The sequence below is a fragment of the Schistosoma haematobium genome, chromosome ZW (genome assembly GCF_000699445.3).
Source record: "Schistosoma haematobium chromosome ZW, whole genome shotgun sequence".
Lineage (NCBI taxonomy): Eukaryota > Metazoa > Platyhelminthes > Trematoda > Strigeidida > Schistosomatidae > Schistosoma > Schistosoma haematobium.
Window position 1 is genome coordinate 21,092,009 of NC_067195.1, and position 20,473 is coordinate 21,112,481.

Consider the following 20,473-nt stretch of genomic DNA (forward strand, 5'->3'; position numbering starts at 1 on the left):
CATAGATTCAAGAATATCAATGTCTCAGGCACGTAGTTTACTTGTTTATTTTATCAGCCACTACAGCCCCATGCTGTTAAACAGCAGTTTCCGCTGTCATATATGTATTTAGGATGGGTCGACTTTTGCGCAAGTACGTTCGGCAATCTACGTCGTTGTCAGGCTACATGTTTAATGAATTGGATGTAATTAATACTGATGAAATCGGAAAATCACGAGATTTTATTTACATAATAAATGTACAGGTAGACGTCATTCAAAATCGATTTCACTAGGGATTGATTTTGTCTTCATACCTCTGAATGATGCATATAACTTGTTGAAGTCCAGGTGGCAGCTAGGGCGGTAATTCGAGCGCTTGGGATGTCATATGTGAACAAAGGGATGAATGACCTTCCTGGCTCAAGGATGTCTGTCGAATTGAGGTTTACAGCATAACCTCGTACATGGCTACCATCGGCTTCTGTCGTAACAACTACTACCAACCGACTACGTCCAGAGCACATTGGTTCTTTCTCTTCCACATGAGATGGCCAGTGTAGAACTTGAATGAATTTGATTCGTTTACCCGGCAAAACTACTTTGCTTGTAATTTTAGGTGTCCATGACTCAGACGCGTTATTTCGAACGTTGAATTTAATCAAAGTAAGTGATGCGTCAATGCCAACCATTACATATACAAACAGGGGGTCTGAAGACTTTTGATTACAGAGTTCATCATCTTCACTGAAGAAAATAGGGTCTGAAGTAGGGGGATTAGAAAACTGGACGCTGCCAAGAATGAAAGCTTCATTTTTGATAGTATCGGGACTTGTCTGCGATTCGCTGACAAGATCAATCATTTCGAATTTATTCGGCCAAATAAAAAGAAGACGGTTACCAGTTGGTGACATTGAGATTTTATTTGCCTCGTTTGCCAGATTTTTCAGTCTAACAGCATAAGCCTGTCGACCACGAAGAAGATTCCATACACGAAACGTTTTGTCTGCACTGATGGAGAAAAGACAGCGATTGGAAGGGTGCACTGCTATACTTTGTACTGACCCTTTATGGCGACGAATTTGACGAATACACTCCCAAGCCGATGGATGTGGGCATTTGGTAAGTTTACCTCCTGGGGTTTCGCAACGCCAGATGCCAATACATCCATCATCACCAGCACTGAAGAAATGACAGTACGTCGAGTCATGCGATTCTGTAATAAATTTAAGCTGTCTTATGGTCCCAACATGCATTTCGAGTGCACCTACACGAGTTTTTGTGTGTACTGAAAATACCTAGAAAACAAGATTGAGGAAATTTCTGTGTCACTATTGCAAAAAATCACTACACAATAATAAATACTTGGGTGATTTGATGAGAACTAGCCTACTGCCGATCATTGGAACATGTTTTTCCTCCCAACTGTAAATTTGCCACGATAATAACCAGAAACCAACATACTTGCTTGGTTATTTCTGTGACGCCAATACACTAAGTAGGCATTAATGTGAGGAATGTTTTATATTCACTAATTAGAAAACAACTCATAGTTACTATGATTGGTTTGCAATTACAACCAGAACAATATCTAGTTAACATGAGAAAGTTATTATCGCAGAAGAGACCTTTAGATCGCAACATATCTTATACCACTATAGTGTCCTGATAGTGGTACTGGTAAAAGCTATAGCTCTGTAACCGGGAAAACAAAGGTACGATGCAGAGAAATAATAGGTCACAATTATTCGGTCGCTCCTTACTTTGATGCATTCCAACAAATACAGAGGGTGGGATAGTCTTAAAACTCTGTTCAGTGCATATACATAAAAATTTAAAGCCTTGTGAACTAACCTGAATAGTTTCATCGCTACTTCCAGAAATAACCACATCGTCTTTGGTAGCTACTGTTGTGACCGGCGATGGATGTGCTGTAGGGTCGATGAATAGTGGTTTTAACAGTTTTGGACCAGCAATATCAATGGTATCATGGAGATATTCTAACGTAAAAACACTACCATCATATGTACCACAAGACACCAATACAGAAAACATGGTGCAACTTCAAATTGTTAACGGGCTTGTATTTATTCTCGGACACGTTTTTGGCAGTGAGGAAAACGTGCTTCAGGTCAGCAGCGATATATTGCTTGGTCGACGCGAGGACTAGAAAGACAAACGAACAGAAATTCAGGCGATTCACTGACTCCTTAAAATCTACAAACGTGCGATAAGAGGTGGTTTTGAAAATGCGAGCAAGAATGAGAAACAACACAGAAACAATGTGTAATGAAACAAATAAACATCCTAACGTCACAATGACTAGATCGACAATTTTGCGCTCCATTAGTAATAGCCACAAGAATGTTCATATTTGTCTATTTAATTCCCGCTGAATGGGATGTCTTTTCTTTAGTATCATTCACGAGATGTTTTGGTATGGAATTTTTAATTCCAAAGCGACAGCTAGTACCACTTCGTTGTAAAGTTTATCTTTAATTAGAACTACACTGTCTTTTTCCTTTCAACGCCGCATACATGGTTTCAGGAGCATCAAGAATACAAACATCCACAATTCTGAATTACGAATGTATACAGGAGCAGTTTTAAATTGTCAACAAAAAAAACATCTGAACGCTCCCATACAAAGTTTAGGTATGACTAGCTTTACACCACCGCAAGGCTTTCAATACTACCTTTTAAAAGGTACTACCATCCAAACTGTTGATCTTATCAAGTAATTCTAGTGATTACATAAACATGTACAAAGACTGCTTCCCATAGCAGGGAGTCACTGACAAGTCAGTCTACTGTTTATGGCCATGAGATGTCATATGTATCTGCAAAAGACTTTTAGATCAGAATTCATCCAAATTAATGAGGACTGATATTCGTGTCAGTTGGATAGTGTCCGTATATTTCTCATTCACTTATAATCTTCGCCTTTGTATAGTCAACGTTTTACGCAAACATTTTAAGGTAAATCTCTGGAAGAATTTCAGACAGATCATCTGACTCATGTTTTTATTGGCTTAAAATGAGGGAGTGGGATCTCGTGAACATTCCATCAACCCCTATGTGATTTCTGATATATGTAGTTGCAGGTATATTTTAGTAACCACAAACAAATGCCATATATAATTATATATATATATATTCGCTGAAGTCAAGCTATTTTTAAAACTATCTTATTTTTAAGTAGGTTGGAGGTACCTTCACGTGGTTAGACACGGTGTATCATTTAAGGGATTATTACACATGAGTACTCCCGAATCACTAGTATAATAAAACAATGATTTTACAGTATTATACGAATAAGTGAAATCGAAGGTGGACCGCAACAAATGCCTCACTCCCCATTCGCATAAAACCACGCTAAAGAAACACCAACAAAAATTTACCCACGTAACGGCTTTTATATGAAATGAATGATTTAAACAAAAAAACTTGAGATAAGCAACTTCGGTGACATTGAGTTTGATTAATCTTCAAAGCAATAAATAAATACAGTATATCTTTCTTATAAGGTTTTTATGTAGTCGTACGGATATGCGATGTCAACTTTTTTGGGAACAATCGTGGAGTTTACATAATAATTAAGTAGTACTTCTGCTACTCTCAGCGTGTAAATAAAAAATGGCTACATTGTTCTTTCTACTTTAATAACTTCAGCTTTTGGTTGAAGAATATGACTGTTTCGTATACCTTTATAGGCTACTGCATATTACGATGGACTGGTGGACTGTATTATTTCCCAATAAAACCATTAGATATATGTTTCTGCATAGGTTCTCTGTCAGACTTCAGACTACACTGTCAATGGAGTTCACTTTGAAGGATGACTTTGTAGGTTGTGACATTTTTCATAATTGTGTTGCTGTGCAAAATATATCTTATTTATCTACGGTAGTCGTCATCTGAGCCTTACGAGATATAGCATTTTCTCATCATCAAAATACCCACTATGTAATTTCTGAAGGACAGATCCACGTAATACAGGAGGAATAACAATATGATCTTATAAATACAAAGTACCGTCAGAGTGGTACATCACTGATGAAGTCTGGCGAAATAGGGTGAAAATCTACGTTCTAGATTGTCATTTCAAACTCCTGGCATAGCATTTAGTACGTATATTAAAGGTATGGACGATGTTTTCCAAGGAGATCTAAGTGCTTTGCCCGTGACGTCTGTACTTTTAATCCGTCTTCTGTATTTAGAGGTCTATCTCTAAATGACTGTCAGGTAACGTAGTGTATACGTTGAATTTCTCTATTTTTTTTCGTCAAATAATAAAGTTAGATGTATTCGGAGCACGTCTCTACTGTTTAGGCATTGTAACTAGGATTTTTCAGGGTGATAGGTGGACTGTAAAGCCTTACGAAACAGTGAATTTTTTTCAAAATAAATGCTTATAATGTTGTTAAGTACCTTAAAATTCTGTTGATGTTCCCCTCTAAGTTCATGAATAACATTGTTTGGCATCAGTACATTTACGTAAAACACGTTACAATCCTAACTACCTGTTCCAAGACTGCATAATTAGTAAATACAGAGTGTACATTAGGAGAATAAGTCCGGAGATTGAACCAATTTGAAAATTTTCAAAAGAACTCGTAAAGAAAACCACTGTTCTCTACCGTATTATATAAGTTTGATATTGCTTCGTAGTTTGGGCACAATGTCTTTGAACCTCTAGTCATTCTTCAGCAACATCTTATTAGTCTTGATCTTTCCCAGAGATCTCTAAAAGTGGTGACACTTTTTCACGTGGTTTAAGCTTACTATCGGACAACTCAATAAACCTGAGTGTCTTAAAGCTTGTGGCTAAGCCAAGAGATTTTTGCCTTCGAGCATGTAGTATCCTCAACGACAGCTGTCAAGACACCTGGCCTTGGAAAAAATTGGATAGATCAACATGTTCCCTTCTGTTTAAATTTAGCTGTTGTGGCGATACTAAAGAGTTTGTTATTTCGAGCATAAATATTTACTCATTGATTCCATATTAAAATATAGAGGTTATTCCAAACTGAACACCTTGACAATGTCTTGCAAGGAGACGTGAAGCGATAGGAAAGTTGTAGCTAATAAACAACTAAGGACAACTTCCAATAATATAAAGATTTCCGAACACATTCATCATGAGCATGATGTGAATATACAAACGACAGAAAACCCTGTAGTCTTAGATGAGTCTGGAGATCAGATATTTATGAATAAGATACGGATTCCAACTGACACCAAAACAGATAATGATATTTCTAATTATAATCCAGACTGTTTTCGTAGTAAGCTATTTTAATATGAGCCATATGACGATATGAAACCGACTTAACTTAGTCAAGTAGTCCACTTAAAACCATTACATAAAATGACTCGAATGAACTTGTATTTGTAGAATTATGGTAAACTGTGATATTAGTATCGCTCTAATAATAGACTTAATCCTAAAATTGTAGACTTGTCATGCAACCTAATCTATATGATCTTACGTGGAGGTCACATTATTATCTACACCAACTCATCGCGTTGTAACAATCATCAATATATGATGAAGAACACACATAGGCTAGAGATAGATCAATATATTTAATACGAATAGAAGATATAAGATAACAGTAAACAGTGACCACGCCTGCAAGCCTGAGCCATGCCATCCGATCAATTGGAATTCATTGCATTTTTTGTTTCCGCCTTCTACATCTTTGAGTTTCCTCTGTGTTAAATATTGAATATCTATTTTCCCACTTGTCTCATGTTCAGCTTTGAGGATTGTGTAGTTACGATCCAATGCCACTGCATATTCACCTCACAGACACAGAAAAACTATCCAGCTCCAGTAAATGGGGGCTAAAACACTCGGAAAAACGTTTTCCTCACCAAGTTGGCGTTAATATGGGACAGTCTTCCCTCTGAAATACGCGTGTCAGATGAATTACATACTCTTGTAAGACTTATTGGTCAAGAACTCACTTGCACAGATCTAGCACAAACGAACACATCTGCGTCCCACTCAGACACTATAGGCTCTCTGCATGTGTAGACCAAACTGCCTTATTTTCCTACTTTGTAGTTATATTAGGTACGTTTTCCTCTCTAATTTTTTACTTGATAACTCACTGAACCTGTAGATACTCGGTCACTAAGAGACGCTTATTACTACCCTAAAAAGTCAGAAGAACCGCGAACTCGACTGCCTACTAACAGTGATCTTGAATCTGTGGAACCTGTTACCCATCAACCGCTTAGGATAGAACAAGATAACGACAGTACCGAGTTAATGTGAGTTCCCCCTTGTTTATTTTTTATCAGCTTTTAACTCTCCTGTACATTATGTTGACTTGCCATTATTATTGTTTCACCACTCTATACCTTATTTATGACTTATATATTTCTCTACTCCTCCTCCTACTTCGGCGAACAACTATCCTACAATATACCCTCCTTATAGCCTATGCTTTGATTAGAAACCTATACTTTATACTATAGTCAACTAAAGCATTACATCGATGACTTGCTCACAGTCCATAATTTGTAACGGTTTGATAAGCTTATAAAATGGTATTTATAGAAATAGTGTTTTCCAACAGGATGTGAAACACGAAGCATTGTGTGAGATATGATATATATCCATAAAAGTTTAAATCAGCCTAATATCACAAAAAGAGGGTGTGGAGTTACTGACCATCAGGCATTTGTAGTGAGGGCTATGACTTCAATCCCCCATGTTTGTGGAGCAGAACATTTTGTTTGTGTCAGGCTCCTTATGATTGTGAACAAGTCAATCGATCTGTGATATTGAGGTTGTTCTCCTACGCCCATCATTCAGACTCATATTTCTAATTAGATATTCCACTAAGACAACCTATAACATGCTAACTCGGACTTTTACATTGAGACTGTGTGGCAGGCATCGGATGAAAAAATTCAGAAAATAAAAGATACAGTTATTAGTTTTCTTAACACTTTGCTTTCTATATGCACCTTCTGTTCTAATTAAAAGCCTTTCTTACTCCAATCTTGACTCCCCTTCCTTCATTTGAACTTACTTCACCTTGATAAATATCACGACTCATTGTTCTTTATTACTGCATTCTCTCATTTGAAGCCTCTGATCATAATTCATATTAGCTACAAGAGCTAGTATGAAGTTAATCTAATAATTTATCATACCTCTGTTCCACTACAAAGTGTTAAGTACTGTTTATCGTTCATATCCAACTGTCTTGCTGCTCCTTGGTTTCCTTTTTTTCAGAATCTTGCTCTGAAGGCACAGTTATGGAACTACTGATATCTGGAACAAACTCGATGTACGCGTTTTCAGAGTTATGGTTCACAACAAGCGCTCTGTATATCTACTTTATAGTAACTCCGAACTCAAAAAGTTGCATTGCATAAATACTTAGCACGAACACATCGGAAAATATTTTAAAGACTACTCAGTATATCTGAACAAATGAAGTGATATTCTTTTTTATAGATTATACTTATTTAATAACTCTGCTTGGGATGCAAACTGTGAGTTAATAAATGTTGTGATTTGTTGATCATGCCTGTAAAATGACGCATACCTGCCCTTGCAGAAATATATATATTACAACAACATTTAACAAGGAAACACGTAGGATTCAACTCAACTTCTCAATGGCTTTTCCATTAACACTGAACAGATTTTCCCCTCTTATATCATGTAACTTACCTTAAACCAATCTAAGTAGCAAAACTTGTGGCCAACTTTTGAACGTGAAAACTAATTGTAACTATCAAATAAATGAATGAACGTACCACTCACCCACTACAGGCTAGAAATATTTGTAAGTATGGTAGTAATAGATTTTTCACCTCACATGTCATATTAAATCCCCGAAAGTGCAGCCATCACTACTCTCTGAGTGAAAATCTTTCACATTCTATGGGATCAGCCATATACAAATGGCTTCAAAATATAAAAACTGTCATAACAACTTTCAACCACTTACAGTGGGTATGCCCAAGGATAACACTAATGCAAATAGCTTTCACCCAAGATACGAGCTTTACTGTCAGGACTATGGTACAAACAGCAGTAGATTGTGCAATAAGCATATACAAGATTCTTTTGGAATACCACCCCTAGTGACATCTCCGGAGAGGCATCTAGCCCATGTTATTTCAAATCACATGAGAAATACAAACTCGTTCCTTCTTTGAAGCTTCGATCGAAGAGTACTTCCATCACTCCTGGTTAAACTCTTCAAACAACTCCACCAGCTCACTTGATATGTCATCTTCTAACTCAAGAAAACGAGTTACCGAAGAACAATCAATGCTCACTGTAGACCCATATCAACCGTCCTACAGATGGTTATAAAAACTACAACCTATAGAGGTAAAATTATCACACTTCGTAGGAACTATCACAAGTTCAATTGGAAAAACTTCCAAAATTCTTCAGGAAGCATTGACTGTTGGACTTCTTTTAGCATGAACACTACAGAAAAGCTAAATATTATATTCTATCACAATCCCAGTAATATCTTGAACGAAATCGCACCTTTAGGATAGTGTGAACATAAGTTTTCCAAAGAAATATATATGTCGGTCCGTAAGCGCAGACGTCTATGAAGGCATTGCAGTCAAATTCACAACCTTAATGACCTTCCTTCTTTAGTTACAATAATATAAATTTTTGTCCTAGTAGAGGTAATACGTACAAAAAACAGTCGCGCAAAAAACGCGCTATGAAACGTAATAATGACTCCGCAGTTATGAAACGAATTCAGAGTAAACTCAAACGTTTAAGATCAACAGAAGGAAATATATTTATGAAAGACAATCAATAATTCGAAGACCTTAAGATTTCTGAGGAACTTTCTGGTGAACACTTTCGTACTGTAGCTGTAAATAAATCCCGAAGTCAAAGAATTTCTTCTTTGAATGAGATGACAGAAATATTTTTCCAGGAAGATGTAATACGGTCACACTTATCAAACTCCCACAAAATAAGTCGAGAGGAGGAAACATATCTGTTAAGGACAAAAAACGCAATGAGATCCTAGACTAGTTACGCAACTATTTGGTGAACACATTTGCTCCTCATTAACTAAAGAAAAACCACTAAATGAATAAAAATCAATACTAATACCTTCTTGTGAAATTGCTAGTGTAGAACTCAATCTACAGAAAATTTCCTAGGCAATTATCATAATGAAACACTTAGGTTGATTGACCAATTGACACTCCGGCTAGCATGCTAAAACGTGGTGATTGTAGAATCCAAACTACGGTTTGGACTGAAGAATAGCCGATCAGGTAGGTTAGACACGCGCCCTCGCCTGTCAAATTCAAAACACATAATCGGGTAAATAGCAGTTCTAAACAAATATTATCACCCGGCTATTCAACCAATAATTGTTCAATTAATCAAATCAGTCACAACAAATGAACGCTATTCTATCCTGACTGGATATAACACGCACAAAAGGAGGAGCAAATCAATATGGCTGCCGTCAAGAACAAGTACCAAGTAAAGTAAAATAGATGCAGTTCGGGCAGAAACACAAAACTTAGTGATGGCGTAAGAAAAACAAAAACTAAAATAAAAAATACAAATATTAACAATCCAAATGTAATCAAAAAACTAACAAAGTACAACTAAGAGGGTTAATAGGAATTAAGTACAAGTGTATACATGGAGTGATTTTCACACACACACACACACACACACAAAACATTCAAAACGGATCTTACAGTGATGATATGTGTGGCTTACTTTTCAGTATATTTGCTATATCACTTTATACAGCGTGTTGCACTACTATCTGGAAAACTACACATATCATCCACAAAATGAAGACAGGACCTGAAGCAAATATTGAAAATTACCGGCCCATAAACATAACCTCAGTCGTATTTAAAAGCATGGAAAGGGTAGTTGTGGCGGTGCTAGTTGGACATTTACTCACTGGTAATCTCACCTCAACCTCCAAGCATGAGTTTCTCTGGTCCAGACCATGAGGTACATGCGTAGTAGACTACATGAATGACATAACTCCTAAACGAAACAACGGACTCATTGTATCAGTCCTATTCCTAAACTTTAAGAAAGCCTTTGAAATGGTCTCAAACAAAAGGCTTCTCGTCAAACTAAAGACCTTCGGAATCGACAACCCACTTTATCCATAGTTTCGTTCTTAACAGAAGATAAACAAATTTTAATGTAAAATGATTCTTACTCATCACATAGACCAATAACTGGTGGATTCATCTAGGCGAGTGTATTAGATTCATTATTGCTTCGTATGTAAGCAGAACCAATCAGGACTCTAGACTGCTCGCACGTGTTTACGCGTCCTTGGTCCGGTCGATAATTGAGTGCCCTTTAATCGGCGGTCACAAGTTATAACAGAAACAACGCGTTTACTTTGCTTACTGTAAGACACCGAAAACCTACACGTTGTAAGTATTTGCACTGCGATAAAAATTATTATGGAACAGGTTGCCAACACCTAATTGCAACTGTGACACTATCATCAAGTTCAAAAGACTTATAATCCTGTTACTTGACTCTAAATAGCTTCATCAACTGTTCTCTGGACTTCAGCCCATCAGTGAGACACTTTATTATAGACCACCAAATATATAGACCGGTCATGAATATGACGGACTCCATTGTCACCAATTTGCATATGACTAAATGATGGAACACATGGTTTACCCTCTCCTATTATTCATTGATTATTTGTCATGCCTCCATGCTCCTACCCCTCGCATTCAGATTCTGAGTCTCTATAATGTTCAGTTTCATTACTTCTCCCATGAAGTGTCATTTGCCGCTCCTAATTTTTTATCTCAAGTAGACAGATAACTAAACAACCCTATTGATGCTGCCCAACTACTCCCGATCATATTAGGCTTATAATATCATAAATTATCATAAATTTTAATTTGCATTCGAATGTCTTGTTCACTTAATTATCGTCTCATTCTGAAGTTTTACAACTCAAAACTCTTCTTTCATATTCTTTGATCTGCTATCTCTCCTTATCATTTCTAAACCACATACTAACTGACCAGTATCTTACAATTTATACCGTTATTCAACTTTATAGCAGTGTAATATACTAAATGAAAATCTAACTGAGAATATAAAAGCTTTGGCTATCTGTTTCGCTTGTACATAAAACTAGTAGACACAGCGTATCCCAACAAGGTGTGCAACATGGAACACAAATTGAAGCAATATTCGTACATAACACCAACATAAAAGAGCCCAACATCTCAAAGGGAAACAAGGTGGCGTTACTGAACGGCAAACACGATGGTGGAGGGATAACTTCAATCCACCCATGTCTGTGGGGCAAGACATTTTTTAAAGTTAAGGCTCCTTATAGTCTAACGGGATGTAACTATCAAATGGTATTGGTTGTCTTTTTTATGCCAAGCACCTCTTTGACTCATGTTCGTAACCCTGAATTTGTTTCAGTTCCCACCGAGACATCCCGTTACATGCAAGACTGGACAATTACACCAAAACAAAATCCATTCACGACACTACAAAATCCATAATAATAAAAATGATCTGTTATAGCTCTAACGAAAACAATAGCCATTTGTGTGCCCAGATACTGTGTTTCCCATACTGAAATCTAAAACTGCACATGATTCCAAACTTTCAGGTTCTTTTTGAATCACATCCATTTATACGGTTTTTTGTCTGTTTATCGCCATACTTAGGCTTGTTTTCTTTAGCCTGTTAAATATCACTTGCTTAGGAATGACTAAATAAAAGAGAATAAACCTAAGTAGTCATACCTTATTCATTCCATCACAAATGGCTCAACTGTTCGTTCTGCTTCTCGTGCTTTGGTTTTTTACTATCCTCTTCATTACCCTCGTGATGCGCCACCGAAAACACATATGGAGCATGTGCTCTCGTCCTACGCAGTCATTAATGCCTCCGAATACTGTATTATCCTTAACAATTTGATCTTGCCCGTAATCTGGCATGCCTCACGTGAAATATTGTCATATGGAAGCTGTCAAATTCATGCTTTAATAATGAAGTATGAACCAGTATACAAGTTTAGTAGAACTCTGCGAGTACAATTGAAAGTATTTTATTTGGATTCTGAATGAAACGCGTAATATAGTGCAGTGGAGCTATGTGATAATTCGAAGTATTTGAATTACAGAATTAACTGTGAATCCCCGTAATAGCAAAATTTAGACTGAAGATGGCACAGGTATTCAGTGTTTGAAAACGCTTCTACCAGTAACACCTAGTATGATTTGTACCCACCGAGAGAAATCAAAAGACAGAGTCGAGGAGATCGGAAGAGTGCATTTGGCGATTACCAATATATCGGAATTCTCTGATCTAATCTGGCTAGCGATTACGGTAGATGTTGAGCACAGCGTTACCACATGTGATCTGGTGCGGATGCATGACCGAGCACCCTCAGCTAGATGAGTCCACTAAAACTAATCTGGTCAGCATCCAATGTCGAAAACTTACAGAGCTATTTATTTTGGGGATTTATTTACCGCTACAGATCACTCCCTCCCTAGTGGGGCAGTGATGACCCTAAGACGTGGCCAGCCAGAAGTTCAAACTCAACCAGTCTGTCGTTGGTAAACACTCTTCTGGTAGCTCACTAGGTTTAGCAGCGTCTGGTCGTCTTTCCTTACTATATGGGACCGAGGTACAACATAGTAAAAAAAACAAAATGTACAATGAAAATTTCGGCTCCTCGTAAACTGTATCGTTCTTTTCCAGCCGTCCTGGAAAAGAAAAAAGAAAATGTAAGTGCATGTCGAAATACACTCGTATGTGCGTAAAAACACAATGTCGGCGAAAAAAAAGGAAACTAAACTCAAGCACACGTAATAGCATTAAAAAATGTTTTTATGTTTTTTGTTCGTTTTTTTTAAAATAAAAATAAAAATATATAAGCATACTAAAATTGTTTTTTTTAATATTATATATCGTAAAAAGAAAGATCGAGATAATATAAAATGTCGAGTATTGCGTTACGTGCAATAGTCGTTTAAATGTTCTAGAAATCTTACTTTTCTTCTAGAACGCGTCGTTTTAAGTTTATTTTCAGATACATTCGGAGTGTCATCGTTAGTGTTGGTTGTCGGTTGAGGAATTATGAGTGTAGGAGTCGTGTTGTGCGATTGTACCGAAGGGAAATCGACGTGAATAGGATTTCCTTCTAAGTACACTGCTTTTAAGCGATCGATTCTGATGCTATCGTTTGTTCCGTTCTTCTCGATTATATAGTACTTAGATTCACGTTGAAAAAATTTGAAAAGTCCTTCGTTTGATGATTCGAAAGGTCATCAATGTGAGTCTCGACGAACGAAAACGTGTGTGCTATATTGTAAGTCAGGTTTAACGAAAACATCGGTTGATTGTGGTCGAGTGGAAGCAGGTTTAACTGAACGCATTGCGTTTGTAGGCCTGTTCATGTAGCAGGTTAGATCCATGCTCATTAAAGAGGATGAAGGATCCACGAATTCTCCTGGAAGTCGAAGTGTCGTTCCATAAACGAGTTGAGATGCAGTGTATCCAATGTCAGCTTTCACTGCATTGCGAATACCTAGTAAGACGAGTGGAAGAGCGTCGGTCCACTGAGAAACGTTTGCAGCTGATAGTGAAGCTTTTAGTTGTCGGTGGAAACGTTCTACCAATCCGTTTGCCTGTGGATGGTAGGCGGTCGTTCGGAAGCGAGTGATTCCTAGAAGTGTGGTCAGACGACGGAAAGTTCAGATTCAAAGTGACGTCCGCGGTCTGTAGTGACGGTTGAAGGGCAGCCGAAGTTTGCTACCCATCGTTCGACGAAGGTGCGGACCACTGTTTCAGCAGTGATGTGATTGATAGGTACTGCTTCTGGACATCGAGTGAAACGGTCCACGCAGGTTAAGAGGTGAGAGTATCCATTTGAATCTGGTAACGGTCCTACCAAATCCAGATGAACATGGTCGAAACGAGCATCGGGAGTTTTAAACGAGCCTAAGGGACATTTATTGTGTCTGATAACCTTAGATTTTTGGCAGCTTACACAGGAGCGTAGCCACTCCCTCACTTCTTTATTCATTCCAGGCCAGCAAAACCTTTCTGCTATAAGCTTGATGGTTGCACGGACACCTGGATGAGAAAGTTTATGCAATGTGTTGAAAACATTGCGTCGATAACGTTTCGGCACGATTGGGCGATCCCTACCTGTAGATGTGTCACAAAGTAAGGTTTCCTTACCTGTTCTCATCTGTTTGATGCGTAGTTTAAGTGTTGTGGACGATAACTCGTGCTGAAGATCACTGTCTTCTTTTTGAAGCTCGGCGAGTTTAAGAAGGTCGATTCCTTGGAAACTGTTCAAGGAAGTTATGCGAGATAAAGCGTCTGCAACTACATTGTTTGCTCCAGAGATGTGTTGAATATCTGAAGTAAACTGCGAAATGTAGTCCAGTTGTCGAGACTCACGAGGTGAGTACTTGTCTGAAGTAGAGCTTAGAGAGAAGGTGAGTGGGTTATGGTCAGTGAAAAGTGAATTCACGGCCTTCGATATAGTGTTGGAAATGCCGTACAGCACAATACATAACTAGGAGTTCCCTACCGAATGTGCTGTACCTTGATTCGGTGTCAAGCAACCGTCTAGAGAAAAATGCCAATGGTTGCCAGGACTTGTTAACCCATTGTTGTAAGACTCCTCCGATTGTCGAGTCAGATGCGTCTACTGCGATACTAATGGGTGCTCGGGTGTCCTGATGTGCAAACATTGTTGTTTTAGCAATCAGTTCCTTAACTGTGGAGAATGCTTTTCGTGCGGTGTCGTCCAGATTGATGGATTTCGCATTTCCACGAAGTTGGTCGGTTAGCGGTTTCATGAGTAATGCGCATTTCGGTATGAAACGTCTATAGAAACATACGAGGCCGTTAAACGTTCGTACTTGCTTGACGGTGGTCGGTTCTGGATAATCCAGAATTGCCGCCACCTTGGTCCTAAGGGGTCGGATGCCTTGAGCATCTATAGTGTGTCCTAGGAAGTTTAATGAGTCGGTTTCGAATTGGCATTTCTGAACGTTTACAGTAATGCCATGCTTTTGTATTCGTTCGATAACAAGATTCAGATGCTTGAGATGTGATTCTCTGTCCGGACTTGGGATTAAGCAGTCGTCAACGTACCCATGTACGAAGTTGAGACCTCGAAAAACGTCGTCTATGAGTCTTTGGAATGTTTGAGCCGCGTTTCTTAGACCGAAGGGCATTCGCAAAAATGCATAGAGTCCGAAGGGAGTAATGATAGCTGTTTTCGGTATGTCGTCAGTAGCCATAGGGATTTGGTTATACGCTTTAACCAAGTCGATTTTCGAAAAGACAGTTGTACCTTTCAAGGTCCAGTGAGTGGGTTTGCGTAAACCCACGTTCAGGTAAACGTACCTTTTGCCATACCTAGCGATAGGGTTTTCCGTTTGCCGCCGGTAAGTTTAGAGCCGATTCGTGAAGTCGGTCGTCAGAATTCGCTGGGAGAACGCTTACTTCTGAGCCAATGTCGACGAGGTAGCGAAATCTCGTTGTCACATCTGTGACGTATAACAGACGGCTATGTTTGCCAGCTACGGTTGCCGTTAACGCGTGCCGGCTTGGAAGTCTCCCGAGTTGTTTTTCGAGTCGGTCGGTTTTGAGTTGGAAAAATTGTAGGGTTTCCTGCAATTTCTGGAAAACTTTCCATACTGGTTATGATACCAGCACCAGTCTGGATTATCCGTCTCTCGTGGTCTAGAGACAGATCGCTTACGTGAAATGCTTCTACGTAGGGTGTGTGAACGATTACTGTCGTTACGGAGATTAAGATAACGCATGAGTGTATGACATAACTCGGTTATGTCGTTCTGAGTCGTTTGAGGCTTTTCATTGACTGTGAAGGCCTCGGTAGATTTCGTAATCTCTAAGATACGATTGGCAGATGCAGCCAGTTCGTCTAAGGCGTTGTTATGAAACGAGACCAGAACCGCTTGCATCTGTTGGGGAAGTTTTGACAAGAAAAGTTGTTTGAATAGACCTTCATCGAAAGTTCTTGGGCCTATAACCTCTCTCATCCTTTGCAACATGTCCGTCGCAGAACCGTGCTGCAGGTCTATGTTATTAAAGAGTTGATCTAACCTTTGTCGATCGGTTAGGTCTCCTCGTTTAAGAATCGAACGTTTCAAGGTTTCGTAAGGTTCAGAAACATCACTAGTAAACATACTAGGTGCTACGTACCTGTTGAATTCGCGCGGTAGTTCCTTGACTACTGCGAGGAATTGTGCACGTGTGTCGATCACGCCGTGCTCAGAGAAGTCGGCTTCTGCGTAGCAAAACCAGGCTTCGATATTGTCGGGCCAGAAAGGCATCAGTTGAAACGAAGTTGGGGACAAGGTCTTAAGCTTGAGTACTTTGGGTGTCTGTTCAGTCATGATGAAATATGAAGTACGGTAATGAACGAGGGGAAAATATATATATATATCCAAGAAAAAAAACACGAAAAAATCACAATGTTTAAAAAATAAAAAAATAAGGCAATGATATATAAAAATCTCAAAAAGGAACAGACTCACAGTTGCAATTAGGTGTACCAGATCACGTCGGTCTCACCAATGAAGATGACACAGGTATTCAGTGTTTGAAAACGCTTCTACCAGTAACACCTAGTATGATTTGTACCCACCGAGAGAAATCAAAAGACAGAGTCGAGGAGATCGGAAGAGTGCATTTGGCGATTACCAATATATCGGAATTCTCTGATCTAATCTGGCTAGCGATTACGGTAGATGTTGAGCACAGCGTTACCACACGTGATCTGGTGCGGATGCATGACCGAGCACCCTCAGCTAGATGAGTCCACTAAAACTAATCTGGTCAGCATCCAATGTCGAAAACTTACAGAGCTATTTATTTTGGGGATTTATTTACCGCTACAAGACCACGTACAACTAGATGAGCATAAACGAACTCATTGTATTTAGAATTCAAAACCAGGCAGACACCAAGTACAAACGAATCATTAGTTCATACAAATGTAGGGTGGAATCGAGTCGAATTTGACTATGAACACCACTACAAAGTAACGCGTGTCAGAACATCCATAGAATCCCCCGGAATCCAAATATCCGAAGGCAGTTATTGGACCATATCGAGATATATTTGCTGGCGATCTCGTGGTATTGAAAGAATACCGAGATCGTTCCAGGATACAAGCTTGGTTACTGAGCGTAACCATATTCGCGCGAGGTCACAATCGGAGTAAGTATAATAGGTGTTTTTAGCACAGTTAAACAAAGAGCACATTAAACAGTCACTGGTACAGTTGGTTATAATAATAATTGTTTTCATTAAACCAATCGTGTTCTCGTGATAAAAATAAGTCACTACACAAACACCATAGTTCGTCTCGCAGTGGTCTGTCGTCATCGCTTATTAGTTACTTTGATTTTATTTTTCCTCCTTATTTGTCATAATTTATTTTTCAAAATCATCTCTAAAACCTATTAATTTGATAAAAACGACTTGTCTAACCTTGTGGGACAGTAGAGACAATGGAATAACTTGCTGTACTAGACATGCAACATTGAATAAAGTTATTATTATTAGGCGAGAAGGTTAGTTCAGAAGACTACATATCAACAAAATCAGCAAAACATGAAAGCGATACTAGGATTCATTTATGCATTAATTACTTTACTTCCCTTGTGCTGTGTATCATTATACTTAATTAACTCCTGTCATCAAAGAATTGTGGAAAAATGAGACTCGAAAATGAAAAGCTGTTTTGAATTGGCCAAAAATATTCATTAATTAATGCTAATATCCTAATTTATTTCCTTAAATTGATCAAAATCTCATGTCGTAATGCTGACATATCGAACATTTTATCTCCACAAAATTTTTAAATTATACGGTTTGTTTCTTCCCAAATAAATCATACTTTTTAATGTACCAAATTTACTTAAGTAAATTACGACTGCCAAAGTGACTGTTAGATCTTTTGAAGCGTCCAGGTCACCCGATTGAGATATGCTCAAAATCGAAGTTCTCAAAACAACGATTTGTCTACAATAGCGGTTGTTTATTGAACAATACACAAAAATTAGTTACAAACCTCAACTTGTGAGGTATCTCAGGCGTTTAAACGCGTCCTTTTGTATGAAATAAAAACGCTTCTTGTAACACTAGCGTAAAGAATAATTGCAACGTACGATAGTACAAAGGACAGCTGATAGCAGTGTGTAAAGTTGATAACACTTTACCAACAACCAAAACCTGAACGAAGAGCAAAAAAATATTAAAACTGTTGCGTTTAAACAAATGCACAAAACTGAAGATAACCGCTACAGTGTTTAAGGCAAAGTAACTGTAATGATGAATGCAATCATAAGTACAATAAACGTTATAAGTATAAGTAAATATTTCAGAATATTACACGACAGAATGCATTTTTTTACTGAATATAAATAAGTAGTATAAAACAATATGCAAAAGACTAAACGAGAAGTGAGTAAAAACGATGTAAAACAAACTTAACAGTAACTATATATTTTGACACACCAAAAAATTCACTGACCAGCTTGTAGAGCCTTCAGTGCCAAGTATGATTTTAGTTCGTCTTCTATGTGGAAGTACCCATCAATCCAATAATTTTAATGGTTGAGATCATGAGTGAATTGAAGCTAAACCACCATGGAAAGCATGGAATCAGTGGACGGCCGTTTCGTGGGATTCGAACCCAGGCGAGGTCGTGGATGCGCACTGCTGAGGAGTCCCACAATAAGACGAAACGACCGTCCACTTATTCCATGCTTTCCATGGTGGTTTAGCTTCAATTCACACATGATCTCGACCTTTGAAATTATTATAATATCCACAAAACCCTTCTCTAATTAAAACCAATTATTACTTCTTTTTTTATTGATCTGATAAACGAATATAACAATACATTTATTGATTCAGATCTTAAAAAGTAAAATCAGATCGAGTTCAGGATTACAAGTAATGATTTTAATTACGTCTGAACAATGTATATCTGCAAACTTATGAAAAATAATGATATGACACTAAAAAGAACAGATTACTTGCATTGTATTGATGCCTGTAGGTCAAACCGTAGTTATAAGAACAGTTATGAGATCTAATTCAGGCACTGATTACTTCGTCAAGATATCTTTCAGGATATAAAACAAGTGACTTTCTGTTAATCACTGACAAAATGATAGTGAGATAAGAGTTGAGGTCAATACTAAATGACTATTGTTCAAGAATTCAGTCCTTATGTGCTCGCTGGCCAGGACGGAATACAACGCAGATAGTAGATAATTTTTTCATTGTGCGATTCAATTTTATGACACAACTAATACGATAAAATAGAGTGAATTCTTTATCACACATCATTATAAAAAAGGAACTGCAACATTGGTACCTTTATACTATAAGTTGAAGAGAATAAAATGATAGGTTCGCAATTGGTTAACACCAATTCAAGAAGAGTAAAACATTCAGCATGTATTTATGTATCACACGAGAGCTTTCAACTAAGGGAATACAAACACACAATAATCCGGGTATTTAATAATTATACAGTAAAAGTATGAAAGATAATTTCCGGTAGAATAGTTACGAAAGCTTAGCTGAACTCAGTATTAATTACTTTATGACAAACATTTACTGATTGTTATTGATATCACAAACTGACCTAAGTTAGATATCCAATGAGAACCGAAAATCATCGGGCAGATGTTTCGTCCTAGTATGTTACTCCTCGGTAGTGCACGTCACGACCCCACCACAGGAAATCGAATCTAGGAATTCCAGTTCCATGTGTGTTTAACCTCTAGACCAGTGACCCAGAATTTAGCGATTTATATACTTAACTTCAATCAATTCGCAATATTGCTCAAACATCCCTCTAAACTGTGGGTGAGTAGCCGCCTCATGCCCGACATGTTTGGACCACATTGGTCACTGTTTCTCCCTAGATTTCCAGAATTACTTCTTGAAATAAGATACTGGTGAAAACAGGATATTATCGAAGGTTATTAATTTTATGAATCGATCTAGGTTGGAATAAGAAGCATTATGTAACTGTTTCGTCCTTGGATCGAAACTCCTACCGCAATTGTATTTATCTCTACCTCATTTGGTTGATCTGAAAGACATAATTTTACTTTATATGGCGAAATGAAGAATGATATATACAATTTTAATTCAAATGATCGACTATTGGACTAGTTTGAAAAAGAAAACACTGGAAAATTAATACAACATCACTATACTGTGTATTTTGTACAGAAATGATGGTACCGTCGACTGATTTATAATTTTCTGTTACAGTCTACCAAAATTGTAAGATGACATTCTATTTCATGTTTATTTCTTATAGATTAATAAAATTGCGATATCCATGCCAAACACCTCATTAAATAAGCATTACTTGAGTATGATTTTGATTCATTAAAAAAATGAACTGTATACATAATC

At 37.8% G+C, this 20,473-nt stretch overlaps 1 protein-coding gene across 1 annotated transcript; it reads right to left on the bottom strand.

Moving 5' to 3' along the window:
- Positions 1-204: 204 nt before the first annotated feature.
- On the bottom strand, positions 205-3,383 carry PAK1IP1 (p21-activated protein kinase-interacting protein 1-like protein). The gene is made up of 3 exons (XM_051210682.1): positions 3,193-3,383; positions 1,834-2,196; positions 205-1,277 (listed from the first exon to the last, which is right to left on the bottom strand). Exons 2-3 carry the CDS (start codon positions 2,032-2,034, stop codon positions 291-293), a joined length of 1,188 nt encoding a protein of 395 aa, XP_051070700.1. The 5' UTR covers positions 2,035-2,196; positions 3,193-3,383; the 3' UTR covers positions 205-290.
- Between the last annotated feature and the right edge of the window lie 17,090 nt (positions 3,384-20,473).